The sequence below is a fragment of the Hyperolius riggenbachi genome, chromosome 7 (genome assembly GCF_040937935.1).
Source record: "Hyperolius riggenbachi isolate aHypRig1 chromosome 7, aHypRig1.pri, whole genome shotgun sequence".
Taxonomy (NCBI): domain Eukaryota; kingdom Metazoa; phylum Chordata; class Amphibia; order Anura; family Hyperoliidae; genus Hyperolius; species Hyperolius riggenbachi.
Window position 1 is genome coordinate 65,360,313 of NC_090652.1, and position 22,426 is coordinate 65,382,738.

General features: G+C 46.3%; 1 protein-coding gene across 1 annotated transcript in view; it reads right to left on the minus strand.

Annotated features, from left to right (window-relative positions):
• Positions 1–22,426, minus strand: part of LOC137526030 (uncharacterized) — a 113,735-nt gene that overhangs the window by 8,314 nt on the left and 82,995 nt on the right. Inside the window, exon 11 of the mRNA XM_068247242.1 lies at positions 16,387–16,519. Coding sequence (XP_068103343.1) covers positions 16,387–16,519 — 133 coding nt within the window. The remainder of the gene's footprint in view (positions 1–16,386; positions 16,520–22,426) is intronic.

The window sequence follows — 22,426 nt, forward strand, 5'->3', positions numbered from 1 at the left end:
GTTAGCCCAGTATAGCAAGTACAGTTAGCCCAGTATAGCAAGTACAGTTAGCCCAGAATAGCAAGTACAGTTAGCCCAGTATAGCTAGTACAGTTACCACAGTATAGCAAGTATATTTAGCCCAGTATAGCAAGTACAGTTAGCCCACAAGTACAGTTACCCCTGTATAGCTAGTACAGTTAGCCCAGTATAGCTAGTACAGTTAGCCCAGTATAGCAAGTACAGTTAGCCCAGTATAGCAAGTACAGTTACCACAGTATAGCTAGTACAGTTAGCCCAGTATAGCAAGTACAGTTAGCCCAGTATAGCAAGTACAGTTACCACAGTATAGCTAGTACAGTTAGCCCAGTTTAGCAAGTACAGTTAGCCCAGTATAGCAAGTACAGTTAGCCCAGTATAGAAAGTATAGTTAGCCCAGTATAGCAAGTACAGTTAGCCCAGTATAGCAAGTACAGTTAGCCCAGTATAGCAAGTATAGTTAGCCCAGTATAGCAAGTATAGTTAGCCCAGTATGGCAAGTACAGTTAGCCCAATATAACAAGTACAGTTACCACAGTATAGCAAGTACAGTTAGCCCAGTGTAGCAAGTACAGTTAGCCCAGTATAGCAAGTACAGTTACCACAGTATAGCAAGTATAGTTAGCCCAGTATAGCAAGTACAGTTACCACAGTATAGCAAGTATAGTTAGCCCAGTATAGCAAGTACAGTTAGCCCGGTATAGCTAGTACAGTTAGCCCGATGTAGCCAGTTGTTACCCCAGTATAGCTGCCCCAGTGTCGACAGTACAGTTAGCCCAGTGCAGCCAGTAGTTACCCCAGTATAGCTGCCCCAGTGTTGCTAGAAGAGGTGCCCTCTCCCCCCCCCCCCCCCCCACACGGCCGCCGCTCCTGTTACCTTATGAGCGGCCGTCGCTTCCTTTCTTATATTCCCCATAGCTCCTCTCCTCGTTGCAGACTTGCAGCATCTCGTATTACAGCAGCGCTTCCCGCGCGGCTGCTGTAAGGAAGGGAAGGAAGCAGGGCAGCGGCTTCCTGTAGCGGCGATTGCTGTTACCATGAGAACGTTGCCCCGCCTCCTTCCCTCCTTACAGCAGCTGCAAAGGAAGCGCTGCTGTAATAAGAAATGCTGCAAGCAGAGAAGGGCTGTGAGGAATATAAGGAAGGAAGCGGCCACCCGCTCATAAGGTAACAGGAGCGGCGGCCGGCAGGGGGGGGGTGGAGAGGGAGAAAGGTCAGATGGGAATGGAGAGGGAGAAAGGTCAGATCCGCCGCGGCCCCCCAGAAATCTGCCCACGGACCACCAGGGGGCCGCGGCCCCCAGGTTGGGGACCTCTCTGGTCCTTAAGGGGGCAGAGACTGCTGGTACAGAAGTGGTTAAATAGAATTTCACTATTTCAGCTCCCTTTGAAAGGTCCATTATAGTATAATGGACCTTTTAAAGGGAGCTGAAATAGTGAAATTCTATTTAACCACTTCTGTACCAGCAGTCTCTGCCCCCTTAAGGACCAGAGACTGCTGGTACCAAAGAATAGTGCCTCCCGACGAATTACAGCACATTCTCGCCACTGCCACCAGTCAAGCCGCTCCTCCATCCCCTCAGGGATCTCTCTTTGCTGTTGCTGTGGCGACAGAGCTTTGTCTTTCATTGGCTCCTGACACTGTCCATCAATGTATGCCAATATGATTGGCTTACAGATATAACAGGGTCAGGAGCCAATGAAATCGCCTCATGACTGGCTCACGCAGCTCGAGAGAGCAACATGATCGGCGGTAGCGGCAGTAGCGTGTGGTGAGATGATTGAAATCTACGCCCTGAAAGGTATAACATGACCAAAGCAGGGTGTAGATTTCAATTATCAAGGTCCGGAAGTGGTTAAAAAGGAATGGTTACATGTGTCTAGAGCAAGTACATCTACAGTGGGTTGCAAAAGTATTCGGCTCCCTTGAAGTTTTCCACATTTTGTCATATTACTGCCACAAACATTAATCAATTTTATTGGCATTCCACATGAAAGACCAATACAAAGTGGTGTACACATGAGAAGTGGAACGAAAATCATACATGATTCCAAACATTTTTACAAATAAATAACTGCAAAGTGGTGTGTGCATAATTATTCGGCCCCCTTTGATCTGAGTGCAGTCAGCATGGGCGTCCGCACATATGGCAAAATTGGGCATCTGCCCGACCCTGGCTGCCTGCTGCCCCCTCCTGGCCACGTGCCAGTGCAGCCAGCAGGAGGGGAGCAGCACAGAGAAGAGGGAGAGCTATGGGCACAGCGGGGAAGGGCGGATGTCTCCCCCCTTCCCTCACCTTAGGGGGCTCTCCCTCCCTCGCTCTCCCCTCCAGAACGAAGTGTGCAGCGGCTGGCAGCGGGCGGAACTTACCTCGTCTCGCTCCTGCGCCGGAAGTTCTGGTGCCAGACCAGACTAGCAGCTAATCCATCCGGCGCCTGCGACGAGACGAGGTAAGTTCCGCCCGCTGCCAGCCGCTGCACACTTCGTTCTGGAGGGGAGAGCGAGGGAGGGAGAGCCCTCTAAGGTGAGTGCCCATAGCTCTCCCTCTTCTCTGCGCTGCTCCCCTCCTGCTGGGGCACACCTGGCTACTTATTCTGGGGACATATACCCCTGCCTACATATACTGGGCACATATACACCTGGCTATATATACTGGGCACATATACCCCTGGCTACATATACTGGGCACATATACCCCTGACTACATATACTGGGCACATACACCCCTGACTACATATACTGGGCACATATACCCCTGGCTATATATACTAGGCACATATACCTCTGGCTACATATACTGGGAACATATACCCCTGACTACATATGCTGGGCACATATACCCCTGGGGACATATACCCCTGGCTCCATATACTAGGCACATATACCTCTGGCTACATATACTGGGGACACCTATACACCTGGCTACATATACTGGGCACATATACACCTGGCTTGGCTTCATATACTGGGCACATATACCTCTGGCTACATATACTGGGCACATATACCCCTGCCTACATATACTGGGCACATATACCCCTGGCTATACATACTGGGCACATATACCCCTGGCTATATATACTGGGCACATATCCCCCTGCCTACATATACTGGGCACATATACCCCTGGCTATATATACTGGGCACATGTACCCCTGCCTACATATACTGGGCACATATACCCCTGACTACATATACTGGGCACATATACCCCTGGCTATATATACTGGGACATATACACCTGCCTACATATACTGGGACATATACACCTGCATACTGGGACATATACACCTGCCTACATATACTGGGGACATATACACCTGCCTACATATACTGGGACATATACACCTGCCTACATATACTGGGACATATACACCCGCCTACATATACTGGGACATATACACCTGCCTACATATACTGGGCACATATCCCCCTGACTACATATACTGGGCACATATCCCCCTGACTACATATACTGGGCACATATACCCCTGACTATATATACTGGGCACATATACCCCTGCCTACATATACTGGGCACATATACCCCTGCCTACATATACTGGGCACATATACCTCTGGCTACATATACTGGGCACATATACCCTTGACTACATAAACTCGGCACATATACCCCTGGCTACATATACTGGGCACATATATCCCTGACTACATATAGTGGGCACATATACCCCTGACTACATATACTGGGGTCATCTATACCCCTGCCTACATATACTGGGCACATTTACCCCTGGCTACATATACTGGGCACATATACCCCTGCCTACATATACTGGGCACATATACCCCTGGCTACCTGTTCTGGGGACATCTCTACCCCTGGCTACCAGTTCTGGGGACATCTATACCGCTGGCCACCTATTCTGGGGACACCTATAGACCTGGGGCTACCTATTTTTGGGGAACCACTGCTGTCAGATTGAGTGTATTTTGGGGAACTGCTGCCAGGTGAGAGGTGTCTACCATATTAAGGGGGCATTCTGCCTATTTATGTGAAATGTTGTCTATTTATGTGCCTCATGACTGCTGAATTTGTCTTGTTGGGGGCCTCATGGTTACTGACTTTGTCTTGTTGGGGGCCTCATGATTTGTTGGGGGCCTCAAGATTGCTGAATTTTTCTTGTTGGGGGCCTCATGATTGCTGAATTTGTCTTGTTGGGGGCCTCATGATTGCTGAATTTGTCTTGTTGGGGGCCTCATAATTGCTGAGTTGGTCATGTTGGAGGCCTCATGATTGCTGAATTTTTCTTGATGGGGGGGCCTCATGATTGCTGAATTTGTCTTGTTGGGGGTCACATAATTGCTAACTGCGAGACTATGGAAAAAGCTGAATCATCATCATATGAGACAATAGCATTAAACTTACTTTTTCCGCTTTTTAAAACAGAAAATGAAACTGGGAGGTTCTAAAAAAATGAATACATTTTTCAGGAGTAGGATGGATGAAATTGTTTATCTTCACAGTCTATTTTCAACTTGGATTTTCCATAATGTTCATGTATGAGTTAAAACATTTGTATTTAGTTTTCAATCGCTGTTGGCACTTTGTGATAGTAAAGTGACTTTGCGGTTTGGACACTCGACCTTCAAAAGGTTCGCCACCACTGTCCTAATCTAATTTCCCACCATTGCTTAGTTCATGTAAACTTGTCTCCACCCACGACCACACCCACATTCTGGTTCATGACCACACCCCCTGGGAAATTTTCTACGGACGCCCATGGCAGTCAGTTGCCTATATACATTGCCTGATGAGTGCTAATGACTAAATAGAGTGCACCTGTGTGTAATCTAATGTCAGTACAAATACAGCTGCTCTGTGAGGGCCTCAGAGGTTGTCTAAGAGAATATTGGAAGCAACAACACTGTGAAGTCCAAAGAACACACAAGACAGGTCAGGGATCAAGTTATTGAGAAATTTAAAGCAGGCTTAGGCTACAAAAAGATTTCCAAAGCCTTGAACATCCCACGGAGCACTGTTCAAGTGATCATTCAGAAATGGAAGAAGTATGGCACAACTGTAAACCTACCAAGACAAGGCCATCCACCTAAACTCACAGGCCGAACAAGGAGAGCGCTGATCAGAAATGCAGTCAAGAGGCCCATGGTGACTCTGGATGAGCTGCAGAGATCTACAGCTCAGGTGGGAGACTCTGTCTATAGGAAAACTATTAGTCATGCACTGTACAAAGTTGGTCTTTATGGAAGAGTGGCAAGAAGAGAGGCATTGTTAACAGAGAGCATAAGAAGTCCTGTTTGCAGTTTGCCACAAGCCATGTGGGGGACACAGCAACCATGTGGAAGAAGGTGCTCTGGTCAGATGAGACCAAAATGGAACTTTTCGGCCAAAATGCAAAATGCTATGTGTGGCAGAAAACTAACATTGCACATCACTCTGAACACACCATCCTCACTGTCAAATATGGCGGTGGCAGCATCATGCTTGGGGGGTGCATCTCTTCAGCAGGGACAGGGAAGCTGGTCAGAGTTGATGGGAAGATGGATGGAGCCAAATACAGGGCAAACTTGGAAGAAAACCTCTTGGAGACTGCAAAAGACTTGAGACTGGGGCGGAGGTTCACCTTCCAGCAGGACAATGACCCTAAACATAAAGCCAGGGCAACAGTGGAATGGTTTAAAACAAAACATATCTATGTCTTAGAATGGCCCAGTCAAAGTCCAGATCTAAATCCAATCGAGAATCTGTGGCAAGATCTGAAAACTGCTGTTCACAAACGCTATCCATCTAATCTGACTGAGCTGGAGCTGTTTTGCAAAGAAGAATGGGCAAGGATTTCAGTCTCTAGATGTGCAAAGCTGAGACATACCCTAAAAGACTGGCAGCTGTAATTGCAGCAAAAGGTGGTTCTACAAAGTATTGACTCAGGGGGCCAAATAATTACGCACACCCCACTTTGCAGTTATTGATTTGTAAAAAATGTTTGGAATAATGTATGATTTTCGATCCACTTCTCACGTGTACACCACTTTATATTGGTCTTTCACGTGGAATTCCAATAAAATTGATGCATGTTTGTGGCAGTAATGTGACAAAATGTGGAAAACTTCAAGGGGGCCGAATACTTTTGCAACCCACTGTATATTGACGCATAACTATTTCTTGTTTTGGGATCAGTGCTATCTGCTCAGTATTTTTTTTTAGATAATATAATACTGATTGGGGGGGGGGGCGGTTTACAATCCCTTGGTCATTATCGCAATTGACTGAATGATAATGTTGGGTTTGGGTATCGATGTTTGCCATCGTAGTGACCCAGCTCCATTGCTAAATTGTGTGCTTGCCATGTTTCTGCAGAGGATGGACCAAACTATGTTTTGTTCGGTTTGATCACTGCTTGGCTGAATCTTTCAGGTGCTGACAACTAAGGTCTTTGAGATAGGTCTAGGTCTTTTTTCAGATAGGACGCAGGAGTAAATTTACACATTAAGGATGGCAATGTAAATACAGACTTGGTACAATTAGTCAGTTTAGTCCTGATCTTGTGGTTGAGGAGGACACCATCTTTACATTGTGCCTCTTTTTTACTGGGGGGTGTTTCTTCTTTTTTTTTTAATAGAACACTGTTCTTTGGGCATATTTTAAGCTTCCCTGTCTCTTCTGGTGCCTTTAGCCTACCAGAGAACATAATACATGCCAGAAAATTTCAGTCATTCACTTTAATGGTGTGTAGTGTTGGGACATCCCCAAATGTGTAGGGGCTCATTTAAGCCCAGTGTCCTTAAAGAGAATCTGTATTGTTAAAATCGCACAAAAGTAAACATACCAGTGCGTTAGGGGACATCTCCTATTACCCTCTGTCACAATTTCGCCGCTCCCCGCCGCATTAAAAGTGGTTAAAAACAGTTTTAAAAAGTTTGTTTATAAACAAACAAAATGGCCACCAAAACAGGAAGTAGGTTGATGTACAGCATGTCCACACATAGAAAATACATCCATACACAAGCAGGCTGTATACAGCATTCCTTTTGTATCTCAAGAGATCATTGTGTGTTTCTTTCCCCCTTCTGCTCTCATGCACTGAAGTTTCAGGCTGCTCTTTTCTTCTTGCAAACAGCTTTGCCCTTGTCTGTAATCCTCAGTATGTGAAAGCCCAGCCAGCTCAGAGGACGATTTATCCAGCTTGTAAAAGATAAGAGAGAAGAGAGAATCTTCCATAATCTAAATAACACACAGGCAGTGTGCAGAGAGGGGCCTGGAGGGGGGAGATTCATCACAGAACCACAACACTGAAGAACTTGGCAGCCTTCCAGACACAGGCCGACAAGTCTGACAGGGGAAAGATACATTGATTTATTACAGAGACTGTTATAGTAGAAAGTCCTGCAGTAAGCCAGAACACATTAGAGTAGCTTTTGGAACTTGTAAAGAGAGTCTGAAGCCTTATAAAATGTATCTTTTTATTTAACATTTATCTTCTGCACTATCACCATTGCTAAAACGCTGCATCCCCGGGCAGAAAGCTGTAATTAAACCCCACAAATCCCCGGGGCAAAATGCAGGGATTGCTTCCTGGTAGAGGCAGATCGTAGGGCTGTAGCTCTGCCTCTACTCATGTCAATCCCCGCTGATCGGCGCCTCTCCCCATCCCTCTCAGTCTTCTTTCACTGAGAGGGGCAGGTGAGAGGCAGAGATCAGTGGGGATTGATGCTAATGGAGGCAGAGCAACAGCGCTAAGCTCTGCCTTCCCCAGGCAGCAAAATCCACGACTTTGAAAGTCTTGGATTTTTGACCCGGGATTTGGATATTTAAATACAGTGTTCTGCCGCAGGGATGCTGCGTTTTAGCTAAGGTGATAGTGCAGAAGATAAATGTTAAATAAAAAGAGCAATTTTATAAGGCTTCAGACTCTCTTTAAAAAGAACTTGGTGAAAATTAAGCAATATGCCTTCAATCATACATTATTTACAGTAAATGATATCTTATTTCACTGGATCTGATTTCTCTTCCAGGAGTTTAATGTCTCATGAGGGTTGAATGTGAGGACAACCCACCTGTGTGTGTCCAAATGTGGTAATGGTCTCATGTATTCATATCTTACCCCAAATTACATGGCAATTCAACCATTTATGTCAGGGACAAAAGTATTGGATTTTATTTAGCTGCTAGTAGTGTTGGGCGAACAGTGTTCCCCACTGTTCGGGTTCTGCAGAACATCACCCTGTTCGGGTGATGTTCGCGTTCGGCCGAACACCTGATGGTGTTCGGCCTTTTAAGTTCGGGTTCGCCCCGAACTACTAAATGGCCGCCGAACAGGGCCCCTGTTCGGCCGAACAGGGCCATGTTCGGCCGAATACTGCCCCCCTATGGGGTCGCAGGCATAAGGGGGGAGCAAGCCCCGTTCGCGGGGGGGGGGGGGGGTCGGAAATTCCCCCCACCCCCTCCGCTAGCGCTCCCCCCTCTGCCCGCTTCCCCATACAAAAGTTTCAGGAAGTATCGGTCCGGTGGTAGTGGGTGGCTGGCAGTGGGCGGCACTGTGAAGTGAGTGACTGATGAGGAGGAGTCCGGAGAGTGACGCGTTGAGGGAGGCCGGGCAGCGGGCGGTTCAGCAGTAGTACCGTACTACTGCTGAACCGCCCGCTGCCCGGCCTCCCTCAACGCGTCACTCTCCGGACTCCTCCTCCTCAGTCACTCACTTCACAGTGCCGCCCACTGCCAGCCACCCACTACCACCGGACCGGTACTTCCTGAAACTTTTGTATGGGGAAGCGGGCAGAGGGGGGAGCGCTAGCGGAGGGGGTGGGGGGAATTTCCGACCCCCCCACGATCGGGGCATGCTCCCCCCTTATGCCTGCGACCCCATAGGGCCCCCAAAAGCGGGATGTTCGGGGAGTTCGGATTTCGGCCCGAACATGCCGAACATTGCGGCCATGTTCGGCGAACTTTCCCGAACCCGAACATCCAGGTGTTCGCTAGTGTTGGGCGAACAGTGTTCGCCACTGTTCGGGTTCTGCAGAACATCACCCTGTTCGGGTGATGTTCGAGTTCGGCCGAACATCTGATGGTGTTCGGCCAAACTGTTCGTCCATATGGCCGAACTAAGAGCGCATGGCCGAACGTTCCCCGAACGTTCGGCTAGCGCTGTGATTGGCCGAACGGGTCACGTGTAGTGTTGGGCGAACATCTAGATGTTCGGGTTCGGGCCGAATATGGTCGCGATGTTCGGGTGTTCGAGCCGAACTCCGAACATAATGGAAGTCAATGGGGACCCGAACTTTCGTGCTTTGTAAAGCCTCCTTACATGCTACATACCCCAAATTTACAGGGTATGTGCACCTTGGGAGTGGGTACAAGAGGAAAAAAAATTAGCAAAAAGAGCTTATAGTTTTTGAGAAAATCGATTTTAAAGTTTCAAAGGGAAAACTGTCTTTTAAATGCGGGAAATGTCTTTTTTCTTTGCACAGGTAGCATGCTTTTTGTCGGCATGCAGTCATAAATGTAATACAGATAAGAGGTTCCAGGAAAAGGGACCGGTAACGCTAACCCAGCAGCAGCACACGTGATGGAACAGGAGGAGGGCGGCGCAGGAGGAGAAGGCCACGCTTTGAGACACAACAACCCAGGCCTTGCATGAGGACAAGAAGCGTGCGGATAGCAATTTGCATTTTGTCGCCATGCAGTCATAAATGTAATACAGATGAGAGGTTCAATAAACAATAAACAGTAATTGGTGTTGTCCAGAATGCGCACAATGCGTGGGTCGCGTTCAATGCAGTCCTAGGCCGAAGAGGTCATAGCCTAGGGTCACAAAAACCTGTTTATTTGGGCAATTTCAATGGTAGCGAGTCTGACGTACATAAATCGCAGCAATGGCCGTTAGCAACGTCTGAATCTCACGAAATGTCTCATGCAGGTAGAAGACATATTGTTAGACTTGGGCTCCAAAGATGGGTTCCCTACATCTCTGCAAACCAGAGTTACAGGGCTCCAAATTTGGTAAAATCCCCTATAGGCTTTCATTGGGCCTCCTATTTACAGTTCCAAAATCTCACATCTTTTCAAAGGGCAATTGCTCAGCAGTGGCAAATTTTCTAGCATTGTAGGGACCCTTAGGGGGCACATAACTGGTGAGTTTCGGGCCCCTAGGCCAAAGAGGTCATATCCTAGGGTCACAAAAACCTGTTTATTTGGGCAATTTCAATGGTAGTTATGCTGACGTACATAAATTTCAGTCATGACCGTTAGCAACGTCTGAATTTCACGAAATGTCTCATGCAGGTAGAAGACATATTGGTAGACTTGGATTCCAAAGATGGGGTCCCTACATCTCTGCAAACCAGAGTTACAGGGCTCCAAATTTGGTAAAATCCCCCATAGGCTTTCATTGGGCCTCCTATTTACAGTTCCAAAATCTCACATCTTTTCAAAGGGCAATTGCTCAGCAGTGGCACATTTTCTAGCATTGTAGGGACCCTTAGGGGGAACATGACTGGTGAGTTTCGGGCCCCTAGGCCAAAGAGGTCATAGCCTAGGGTCACAAAAACCTGTTTATTTGGGCAATTTCAATGGTAGTTATGCTGACGTACATAAATCTCAGCCATGGCCGTTAGCAACGTCTGAATTTCACGAAATGTCTCATGCAGGTAGAAGACATATTGTTAGACTTGGATTCCAAAGATGGGGTCCCTACATCTCTGCAAACCAGAGTTACAGGGGTGCAGAATTGGTAAAATCCCCCATAGGCTTTCATTGCCTCCCTATTTCACTTTCCAAAATCTCACATCTTTTCAAAGGGCAATTGCTCAGCAGTGGCAAATTTTCTAGCATTGTAGGGACCCTTAGGGGGAACATGACTGGTGAGTTTCGGGCCCCTAGGCCAAAGAGGTCATAGCCTAGGGTCACAAAAACCTGTTTATTTGGGCAATTTCAATGGTAGTTATGCTGACGTACATAAATCTCAGCCATGGCCGTTAGCAACGTCTGAATTTCACGAAATGTCTCATGCAGGTACAAGACATATTGTTAGACTTGGATTCCAAAGATGGGGTCCCTACATCTCTGCAAACCAGAGTTACAGGGGTGCAAAATTGGTAAAATCCCCCATAGGCTTTCATTGCCTCCCTATTTCACTTTCCAAAATCTCACATCTTTTCAAAGGGCAATGGCTCAGCAGTACCAAATTTTCTAGCATTGTAGGGACTCTTAGGGGGATCATGACTGGTGAGTTTTGCCACTGCTGAGCCATTGCCCTTTGAAATGGTGTGAGATTTTGGAACGGTAAATAGTAGGCCCAATGAAAGTCTATGGGGGATTTTACCAATTTTGGAGCCCTGTAACTCTGGTTTGCAGAGATGTAGAGACCCCATCTTTGGAATCCAAGTCTAACAATATGTCTTCTACCTGCATGAGACATTTCGTGAGATTCAGACGTTGCTAACGGCCATTGCTGCGATTTATGTACGTCAGACTCGCCACCATTGAAATAGCCCAAATAAACAGGTTTTTGTGACCCTAGGCTATGACCTCTTCGGCCTAGGGGCCCAAAACTCACCAGTCATGTTCCCCCTAAGGGTCCCTACAATGCTAGAAAATTTGCCACTGCTGAGCAATTGCCCTTTGAAAAGATGTGAGATTTTGGAAAGTGAAATAGGGAGGCAATGAAAGCCTATGGGGGATTTTACCAATTTTGCACCCCTGTAACTCTGGTTTGCAGAGATGTAGGGACCCCATCTTTAGAATCCAAGTCTAACAATATGTCTTCTACCTGCATGAGACATTTCGTGAAATTCAGACGTTGCTAACGGCCATGGCTGAGATTTATGTACGTCAGCATAACTACCATTGAAATTGCCCAAATAAACAGGTTTTTGTGACCCTAGGCTATGACCTCTTTGGCCTAGGGGCCCGAAACTCACCAGTCATGTTCCCCCTAAGGGTCCCTACAATGCTAGAAAATTTGCCACTGCTGAGCAATTGCCCTTTGAAAAGATGTGAGATTTTGGAACTGTAAATAGGAGGCCCAATGAAAGCCTATGGGGGATTTTACCAAATTTGGAGCCTTGTAACTCTGGTTTGCAGAGATGTAGGGACCCCATCTTTGGAATCCAAGTCTAACAATATGTCTTCTACCTGCATGAGACATTTCGTGAAATTCAGACATTGCTAACGGCCATGGCTGAGATTTAGCCATGCATGGCGACAAAATGCAAATTGCTATCCGCACGCTTCTTGTACTCATGCAAGGCCTGTGTTGTTGTATCTCAAAGCGTGGCCTTCTCCTCCTGCGCCGCCCTCCTCCTGTTCCATCACGTGTGCTGCTGCTGGGTTAGCGTTACCGGTCCCTTTTCCTGGAACCTCTTATCTGTATTACATTTATGACTGCATGCCGACAAAAAGCATGCTACCTGTGCAAAGAAAACAGACATTTCCCGCATTTAAAAGACAGTTTTCCCTTTGAAACTTTAAAATCGATTTTCTCAGAAACTATAAGCTCTTTTTGCTAAAAAATTTTTTCCTCTTGTACCCACTCCCAAGGTGCACATACCCTGTAAATTTGGGGTATGTAGCATGTAAGGAGGCTTTACAAAGCACGAAAGTTCGGGTCCCCATTGACTTCCATTATGTTCGGAGTTCGGCTCGAACACCCGAACATCGCGGCCATGTTCGGCCTGTTCGGCCCGAACCCGAACATCTAGATGTTCGCCCAACACTAGTGTTCGCCCAACACTAGCTGCTAGTATAGCTGGCATAATTCTTTCTTGAAAATATTCACCCTAAATACATTGGGCCAGATTAATTCACTTTTTCTCTTAAGTTTTCTCCTAGGTGATATTTTCACATTATAAATAAAATGCCGTTTGAGCCACTAGCAAGCAAGAAAATAATTTTGACACCTACCTTTTCACCTACTTTTTGGTACTTTTTCAACTGCAGACGGCTGAATAGAGATGGCCCGAACTGTACCTGTGGACAGTTCCCGGCGAATTTCTGCTGTTCACATCTGTGGCTAACAGCGGACATTTTACATGTTTTGCCCACCCCATACATCATTATTGAGCTAAACTTTGACCCCTTACCTCACAGTTAGCAGACACATGGGAGCCAATCAGCTAGCACTCACACCCTATTAACCTCCTTGCCGGTTATCCCGAGCTCAGCTCGGGGTAACCTGCGCAGGAGGATTTCTCAGGCCCCGATGGGCCGATTTGCATAATTATTTTTTTTGTTACAAGCAGCTAGCACTTTGCTAGCTGCTTGTAACTTCCGATCGCTGCCGCTCGCCGCCGATCCGCCGCAATCCGCCGTGCCGAGCCGCCCCCCCCCCCCAGACCCCTGCGCAGCCTGGCCAATCAGGGCCAGGCAGCGCTGAGGGGTGGTTCGGGATTCCCTATGACATCCCGATGGTGTCGGTGACGTCATCCTGCCCCGTCGCTATGGGGGGAAGCCCAGCAGGAAATCCCGTTCTGAACGGGATTTCCTGCTTACTCCGATCGCCGGAAGCGATCGGAGTGGCTGAAGAGCTGCCCAGGGCTCGCTACATGATATAAAAAAAAAAAAATAAATAAAAAAAGTGCTGCGCTGCCTCCTTGCCGGGGGAATTAGACCGGCAAGGAGGTTAAAAAGCAGTTGCAATGGACATATAGGATTGGTTTTCTGCTGGCTGCTGTTAGTGAGAGCAGGGTCAGACTTTCTGCAGATAGTTAGGGAAAGCATTAGCTAGGCCTGTGTTCTTGTTCCTCACTTGCTGTGAAAGCACCACAAACAGCCCTTTTGAGGGCTAGTACATTAGTCTTGTGTTTTGTTTTGTTGTTTTTTGCGTGTGACACGTCACAGCCCATTGACACCCAGAGCTGTGCACACTACTGCTATTGCAGCCACATTAAGGTGCAGGCACAGAGTACCACTCCAGTGCATTATTTGTAGGAATATAATGTGATTTTCTGCCCTTTAGTGATTAAAAGCCAACTTTGTGTCAACTCTGTTCATGAACATTTGCGGAACTTCATAAAATTTGATGCTTGGGCCATCTCGGGCCATTTTAAACAGAAGATAAAAAATGATCTCCTGCGAGAAAACTTAGGAGAAAAAGTGAATTGTATCAGGCCCATTGTGGCATCCAGATTCTAGGAGTGAATTATTTTCAATCTCATTGCATAAAGAGAGCCCGAGGTAAGCACATATAATTAAATAAAAAAAACATGCTACCTGATCCTGGGTGCTGGGCGGATCAGGTAGCCCTCATCCCTGCCGCTCTGCTCCATTGGCCTGCTATGGCCGACTTTCACTTTTGTGACCTCTGGGGTGATGATACTGGAAGGAGAGAGAGATTCTATCCCAGCATGCAGGGAGGTGGGGGAGTGGCAGGGGGCATGGCCAGAGAGAGACAGCTGCCCAATGGCAGTTCTCTAAAGCCTGCAGGAATGCCCCTAGTGGGCATTTTGAGCAGGGAATCCCTCTCCTCCCATCCCTCTGAAATAATGACAATCATTGTCGCTAATTTCGGGGGGCTATAGCGTGGCGGTGGGGGGGGGGGCAGAGAGTGGCTTGGGGGGACACAGAGGCCTGTCATGTGACAGGGAACATGCCTCTGTGACCCATCTAACCCCCCTTGCACTGGTTCTCTTTAAAAATAAGCTTCCAAATGCTCTTTTCTTTCAATGTTGCATACAGTAGTTATTTGTTGTTTTCATTTGTTAATGGTTTAAAATATATAAAGCACACCTTTAAATTAGGAGACGGAGGCCGAATGGGATCAACACCTTGTTACTTATTATTCATACACTTCCCTCATGAATAATCTACAAGCACCATGCCAACAAATTACAGTCTACAAACACAAGTCAAAGAATTGGCTCTTTAAAACGGTACTGAAGATAGATTTAAAAAAAAAAAAACTGTTACACTTACCTGCGGCTTATGCAAGCCCCCAGCAGCTGTCCTGTTCCATGAGCCTCCGTTCTCCCGTCGCCAGCTACTACCGGGTTAGCCGTCAGGCCTAGAGTTGAGCCGAAATTTTTGTAATTTCGCACTACTATAATTACGCATGCGAAATTTGCGATTACGATGCAAAATTACGGTAGCGTAATTGCCATTAAAATCATAATTGAAAATACCGTAAGCGTAATTTTCAACGCGTAATTTCGCGTTTCGTTCATGCCGTAATTTCGCATTAAACACTACCGTAATTTCGCGTTAAACCGTAACGCTCCGTATAATATAAAAAAGCCGCCGACTTTAAGGGTTAATAGCAAAGCCCCCTTAAATGCTAAGAGCCTCAAATTTAGAGAATATATTAAGGAGATCAGGAGGAATAAGAGGAAAAATTTTTTTTTCAAAAAGACCTTATAGTTTTTGAGAAAATCGATGTTAAAGTTTCAAAGTAAAAATGTATACATTTAAAAACCCGCCGACTTTAACGGTTAATAGCAAAGCCTGCTTAAAGTTTAGGAACACCAAATTCCTAGGGTATATTAAGGGGATCAGTGGGAATAAGAGGAAAACATTTTTTTCAAAAAGACCTTATAGTTTTTGAGAAAATCGATTTTTAAGTTTCAAGGGCAAAAATGTCTTTTAAATGCGGAAAATGTCAGGTTTTTTTTGCACAGGTAACAATAGTGTATTATTTTCATAGATTCCCCCAAGTGGGAAGAGTTTTATATTCTCTAAATGTGAGGCTCTTAGCATTTAAGGGGGCTTTGCTATTAACCCTTAAAGTCGGCGGCTACCTAACATTGATCCATGCGTCAACTTTTCCGCTTGGGAGCATGGCCATACGCATTAATTTCATAATACCCACTGTAATGCGAAAATTACGCGAAAAATTACACTTATGCGAAATTTCGCGAAATCCTTCTTCATTACGATTATGTACTTACGGCCATAATCGTAATTACACTAATTACGCGAAATTTCGCGAAATCGTAATTACGTCATTTCGCTCATCTCTAGTCAGGCCACTGCGCTGTGCAGCTCCGGCCACGCATATCCTTCTTCGCGTTCCAGTCCGGAATAGCGCTATTGCAGACAGGAATGCATAAAAAAGGATATGCTTGGCAGGGCTGCGCTGGCCTCGACTTACAAGTCCAGGGACGGAACGGAACAGAGCGGCAGTGCGAGAACAGAGGCTCGTGGATGACCGGCATTGGACAGGATGGCTGATGGGTGCTTACAGAAACCGTAGGTAAGTGAAACAGTTTGTTTTAAATCTATCTTCAGTTCCACTTTAATGCATGTAGATATAAAAAATGTTTTGCTAATAAAGATTACTTTTTTATATCTACATGCACCCAAGACCCAATTTTTAACTTGTGTTGGTAATACGTTTTTAAATGTTCCCATTACAACTTTTACATACAAAAAGCAATGTATTGGTGATTATGGCTTACCTGTACTTTAGAGGAAGGACCGTGAAGTATTCTTTCCAAATTATCCCCATGAATATACTCATTTGCCAGCAGAATATGCGTGTCTGTTCTTGTGGCTGCCATGAGCTTCACTATATTGGGATGATGTAATCCCCTAAATAAGAAAATCAGAAAATAATGTTACACTTTTTTTTTTTTATTAGTTTCACAATTTAGCGATTAACCTTACAGTATTTAGAAATACTTGAATTGCAGCACAACTTTCACATCTAAAAACATGTTTTCCAGGTCAGCTCCATACAATGCATGGGATTTGGCAACCTGCTTCTGTGCACACATTGTGGACCATGTGCAAAAGCCTCATATTTTTTTGTCATGTCTCCATTATAACATGCCTCTCTTTATCATCTCAAAGGGCTTAAAGGAAAACCGAGGTGACATGTGGCATGATGAGATAGACATGTGTATGTACAGTGCCAAGTACATAAATAGCTATGCTGTGTTCCTTGTTTTCTTTCTCTGCCTGAAAGAGTTAAACATCAGGCACACAACTGACAGTCTCTGACTGTAGCATAACCCTCACTGATAAGTAATTACAGCCATAAAATACTTTCCTGTCCAATAAATGGCTTCCTGGAGCAGGAAAGAGATAAAAAAGGTCAATAATTCATAGATTTGAGCTCTGGCATACTTCACTGAAGGTGTCATTGAGTAGAGACAATAAAACAGGAAAACACTGACAATCATGTATACATAATTATTGTAAAAATTAAGCACTTTTGTTCATTGCATTATTTTCACTGGAGTTCCTCTTCAAGTTAGTAATGTTACTATCTGGGAGCCTTAAGAGAGCCATTTTGACTCCCTACCTGTTAAAGAGTAAAAACAAACAAAAAAAACAACACTTTGTTAAAGAGACACAAAGTAGAATGTAGTAAATTATTCAGGTTCCCCACTTTTGCATGAATTATCCTGGTTTCAGAATCAGAAACATTTCCTACATCAATATTTTGGTGTATTGGTATGTAACCCCACCCCCTCAGTGATGTCACAGCCTAGGCTGTTAAGATATGCAAAATTCTCCTCCCAGAGCATTCTGGGAGGCCAGGTATTATTTTTACTGGTTTTGGAGCTTTTAGTAAACAAACATTTCACAGAGATAACCTGACAGAACTAAAGTTCTAGTAGAAAAAGGCGGGCCGCTGCAACTCACCGATACTGTGCCTCATGGAAGTAGGAAAATAAAGTGCTAATGGGGAAGGATATCCCGCTACACCAGATGGCTGGGTTGCAATAGAAAACTTTATTCCGGCATCATAGTACATGCAGGTAAAAGCTACTAGAACTAAAAATGCTGTCACCTGTGATGAATTTCAGAATGTTGTAAATCAGTACGAGGAAAGATTTTACAGTGGGCCAACACTGACTAAATAATTTATAAAGTAATATTGTAAAATAAGCAATTTTATTTATTTTGTTAATTGCGCAAAAGGTGGATCAGCGCATCACCAGGCCGCCTCTGAATGGCGTACAATCAGAGGTGCGCCGAGCCCCCCCAGAAACTGCAAACGCACCTTGAACCCAAACAGAAGCTCTGCATATACACCAAAAGCAAGGCTGCTAAGTGGAAGCAGCTGACCAAAAATGAATTAAATTAGTACATGGCAAGGAAATGAACAGCGCCACTTAAAAACAGATAAGTGCCTACCTTGCACAATTTTCAATTTTCGATTTTATTTGGTAGCGCACCCAGGCTATGCATATGCATAGGTTAGGATTTAGTTAGAGTTAGGACCCCTCCCATAGGGGGATGACTTCTCCGCAGTGGAAGGGACGAGTACTTAAAGGGAACCTTAACCGGCGGGCAAAAATAAATTCACTTACCTGGGGGCTTTCTCAAGCCTCCTGCAGCCGTCCTGTGCCCGCGCCGGTCCTTCGGTGCCCTCCGGTCTCCCTCCGCCACTAAGTTTCGTTTTCGGCCGACCGCCAGTCGTCCTCCTGCAAAGCGTCCTCTTCTTCCGTATTCCTCGTCGTAAAGAGCCGTAAAGCGCGTCCGCATGACGCGTTTGGCGTCATGCGGACACGCTTTACGGCTCTTTACGACGGGGAATGCGGAAGAAGAGGACGCTTTGCCGGAGGACGACTGACGGTCGGCCGAAAACGAAACTTAGCGGCGGAGGGAGACCGGAGGGCACCGAGGGACCGGCGCGGGCACAGGACGGCTGCAGGAGGCTTGGGAAAGCCCCCAGGTAAGTGAATTTATTTTTGCCCGCCGGTTAAGGTTCCCTTTAACAAGTTGCATGCAAGCTGTTACAGGAAACCAACATCCTCCAGTGGTAGACAGGTTGTGTATGCTAGGTGTGTATTTTATCCCACAAGTGGGGCTTGCACTCTCTTGCAGGTTGGCACTTATTTGTTTTTAAGTAGCGCTGTTCATTTCTTTGCTATGTACTAATTTATTTTGTTATTTTCAGTACAGTTCCTTGTTGTGTTTCCCCCCCCCCCCCCATCTATCACTTCTTTCTTCTGTTATTTGTACTGGCCGCCAGCCCTCGCTGGATTACCACCACTTACCGTTGCTACTCATGTCTTCTTCTTAATATTATTTATTGTGAATACAGTTTGGAATTTTAAATATGGACAAATGACCTGATTCATGACCTTCATAAGACAAGCTGACACATCGTTGAATTCCAGCAGTTCTGGAGGTGTGGTTAGTTTTCAGGGACAACAAAGAGATGATTTACATATTCAGCAGTGATGAACTGTGGGACATTTCAGATAATCACTAGAGATGGCCGAACAGTTCGCTGGCGAACGCTTCCCGGCAAACTTCCGTGGTTCACGTTCGCGGAGAACCGGGTACTTTTCCGGAAGTTCGCTTCGCCCCCATAGTGCATCATTAGGGTCAACTTTGACCCTCTACATCACAGTCAGCAGGCACATTGTAGCCAATCAGGCTACACTCCCTCCTGGAGTTACTCCCCCCCCCCCCCTTATAAAAAGCAGGCTGAGTCAGGGATTTCACTCACTCGTGTGCCTGCATTAATTAGAGAAGGGAAAGCTGCAACAGACTCTCTCATAGGGAAAGCTTAGTTAGGCTCTTGTAGGCTTCTTAGCTTGCTCCTTGCTAATTTTTATTGCTAAGAAAGCACCCCACAACTGCTCTTTTGAGAGCTAATCTTGTTCTTGTGATCTATTTTTTTTTTGTGTGAGTGTCCCACTGACACTTGTGTTGCATAGACAGCCTTGATAATTCATACTGTGTGTGCCACTGCCAGGCCCAGCACATTCAGTGACTACCTGTGTGTGTGACAGGTGCACATTGTAATACCCATTACTGCATATACCTACCTGTTGTTCACTTCAGTGCACCCACCTACCTACGTGAGCTGATCGCACGCAGTGTCACTGTGCCAGGCCGCTACCTGTCTGTGTGTTACTGACAGGTGCACATTGTAATACCCATTACTGCATATACCTAACTGTTGTTCACTTCAGTGCACCCACCTACCTACGTGAGCTCAGCGGCAGCGCACGCAGTATGAAATACCACTCCGTGCATACCTGTTAACTGCACCTGTGTGACTGCACATTTTATTAGTCAAGTCATTGCATACCTTTCACTTCACCCCCCCCCCCCCCCAATATGGACAAAACAAAAGGCAGAGGCAGGCCACCTGGCAGGTCTGTTCGAGGTTGTGCTGTCGTGACCAAAGTACAGTGTTCAGAAGAAGGCACGTGCCATCAACCTCCAATATTGTCAGGACGTAGTTGACTATTTAACACAGAACACCTCATCTTTCTCAGCTTCCGCACTGAAGCGTGACATATCTTCCTCCTCCTGCTCTGATTCTGGCACCCCACTTAACACTCAGTCGCCGCCACCACCAAAGTGCCATCACCCCAGGGCTCATCGGTGTGAAAATTTTTTGTTTGTCTGCCTCAGATGAGAGCAATGCCATCTGTACTCTCTTCCACAGAAAATTGAGACGTGGAAAGACCAAGACCCGCGTAGAGACAACGACCTTACGAAGGCACATGATTACAAAACACAAACTGCAATGGGATGACCACCTGAGGAAAAGCAGCACACAAAAGCAAAGCCACACACCACAGTGGAAGATACCAGGCTGAAATTTTTTCTCAAAAAAGGCAATACCTAAACTGTACCATGATGTTGAAAAGCAAGTGGTGACATCTCTGGCACACAGCGTTGGGTCAAGGGTCCATCTGACCATGGATGCCTGGTCTGCAAAGCATGGTCAGGCCTGCCCGAAGACTAAGTCAGTCCCCACACACAGCATCACTGCCTGCACGCCATGTGACTGCCTGCCCCAAGGCTAAGTAAGTTCCCACACAGCATCTCTGCCTGCAGGCCGCTTGACTGCCTTCTCCGCCACCAAGAACAGGGTCCACCAGGACTCCAGGCAGATTCCTGAATTTTTAAGCCCCCTGCTAGCAGCGGCCGCTATAATAATTTTTTGGGTGCGTGTACATGTCTGCCTAATTTTTCTGGCTGCACTACGGCTGCAACAACAAAACAAAAGGCATGTACAGGTGTCAATTTCCCTTCGTGATCATTACCTTGCTGCGGTGAAGGGGCTTGCGTATCACAATGAAGCAATGGTCGTTGCTTCATTGTGGACAGACCAAATTCAATAAGCTGGACAATCACTGTTGTTCTGTCATTGAGCTACCTCAGCCTGGTCGACCATATGGGCTTGAAAACCGCTACCGCCTGCACTCTCGCCATGGTGTGCACCAGTCCAGCGTGCCGTCACAACACAAACAGCTGTTTGCGGTGCGTTACACAGTGAGTTTGGTGTGTCAGTGTGTAGCAGTACTCTAATTACACTCCATGATTGATGTATACAGATGCAAGATGTTTTAAAGCACTTTAGGCCTCCAATTTAGCATCCAATGTGATTTCTGCCCTTAAAACGCTGCTTTGCATCAAATCCAGATTTTTTTCCCCGGGACTTTTGGCGTCTATCCCCACGTTCGCCTTCCCATTGAAGTCTATTGCGGTTTGCAAAAGTTTGCAAGTTTGCGAACGTCTGCGGAGGTTCACCCGGTTCGTGAACCTAAAATTGGAGGTTCGGGCCATTTCTAATAATCACTCCAATCTGAATAGTCGCAAATACTTTCTGTCTTAACCCTTTCGGGACCAAGGACGTTAGAGCTATGTCCTCTGTGTGGTTGCCTGCTGATGACAGGACATAGCTCTAATGTCCTTGAAGTCCTGCCACTCCCAACGCGATCATGCGCACCTGAGAGGGGAGCGTAAGCTGTCATATGACAGTCGACATCTCCCCCCACTGATCAGGAGCCATAGCGATTGGCTCCTGATCATGTGATCACTACGGACACCGCCGATCGTAGTGATCACTGAACCGCAGCGGTGGCTGAAGGAAGAAAACAATCCACTCATCTTCCTGAAGCTCCGCCGATGATCGTCACTCCCCCTCCGCTCTGCCTGGCATTCCTCCTTGCTCTTTCATTAAGTTTCGAGTCCCGGCTTAATGATGTCATCAAGCCGGGACCCGGAACTTAGCGGCAGTGCGAGGCTGCATGTCGGGGAGAGAGGAGGCGGGGAGAGCTGCTCATCGCAGGACCCAGGGGGTTGAGTAATTAAGGCTGCCTGTACTGGGAACACCTATTTATATGTGGGACTCAGCATGTGTCCACTGCTGAGCTGAGCTCATGGATAGATGGATGATAATGTGAGCCTACGGATCGTTTACATTTCTGGTAAGAACTTAGAACCAGGGTACATATACCAGCCTAACAAATTTCACCGCGGCATTAGGAACAGGGGTGCTCGGATAGTACTTTTTAAAATCCGAATTGATTCGGATCCGGATATTCAGATATCCAGATCCGGTTCGGATATCCGAATCTGACTTTTTAGATATCCGCGTGAACGTAGATATCCGGACGCATTATCCGCGGATATCCGACCTATTTGGATCAAAAAAACCGGAAGTGCCCTTTTAAATGCTTTAAAACCGTTTTGGAAGGTGAAAAACACCCCCCTCTCCCCTCTCCATGGATTTTG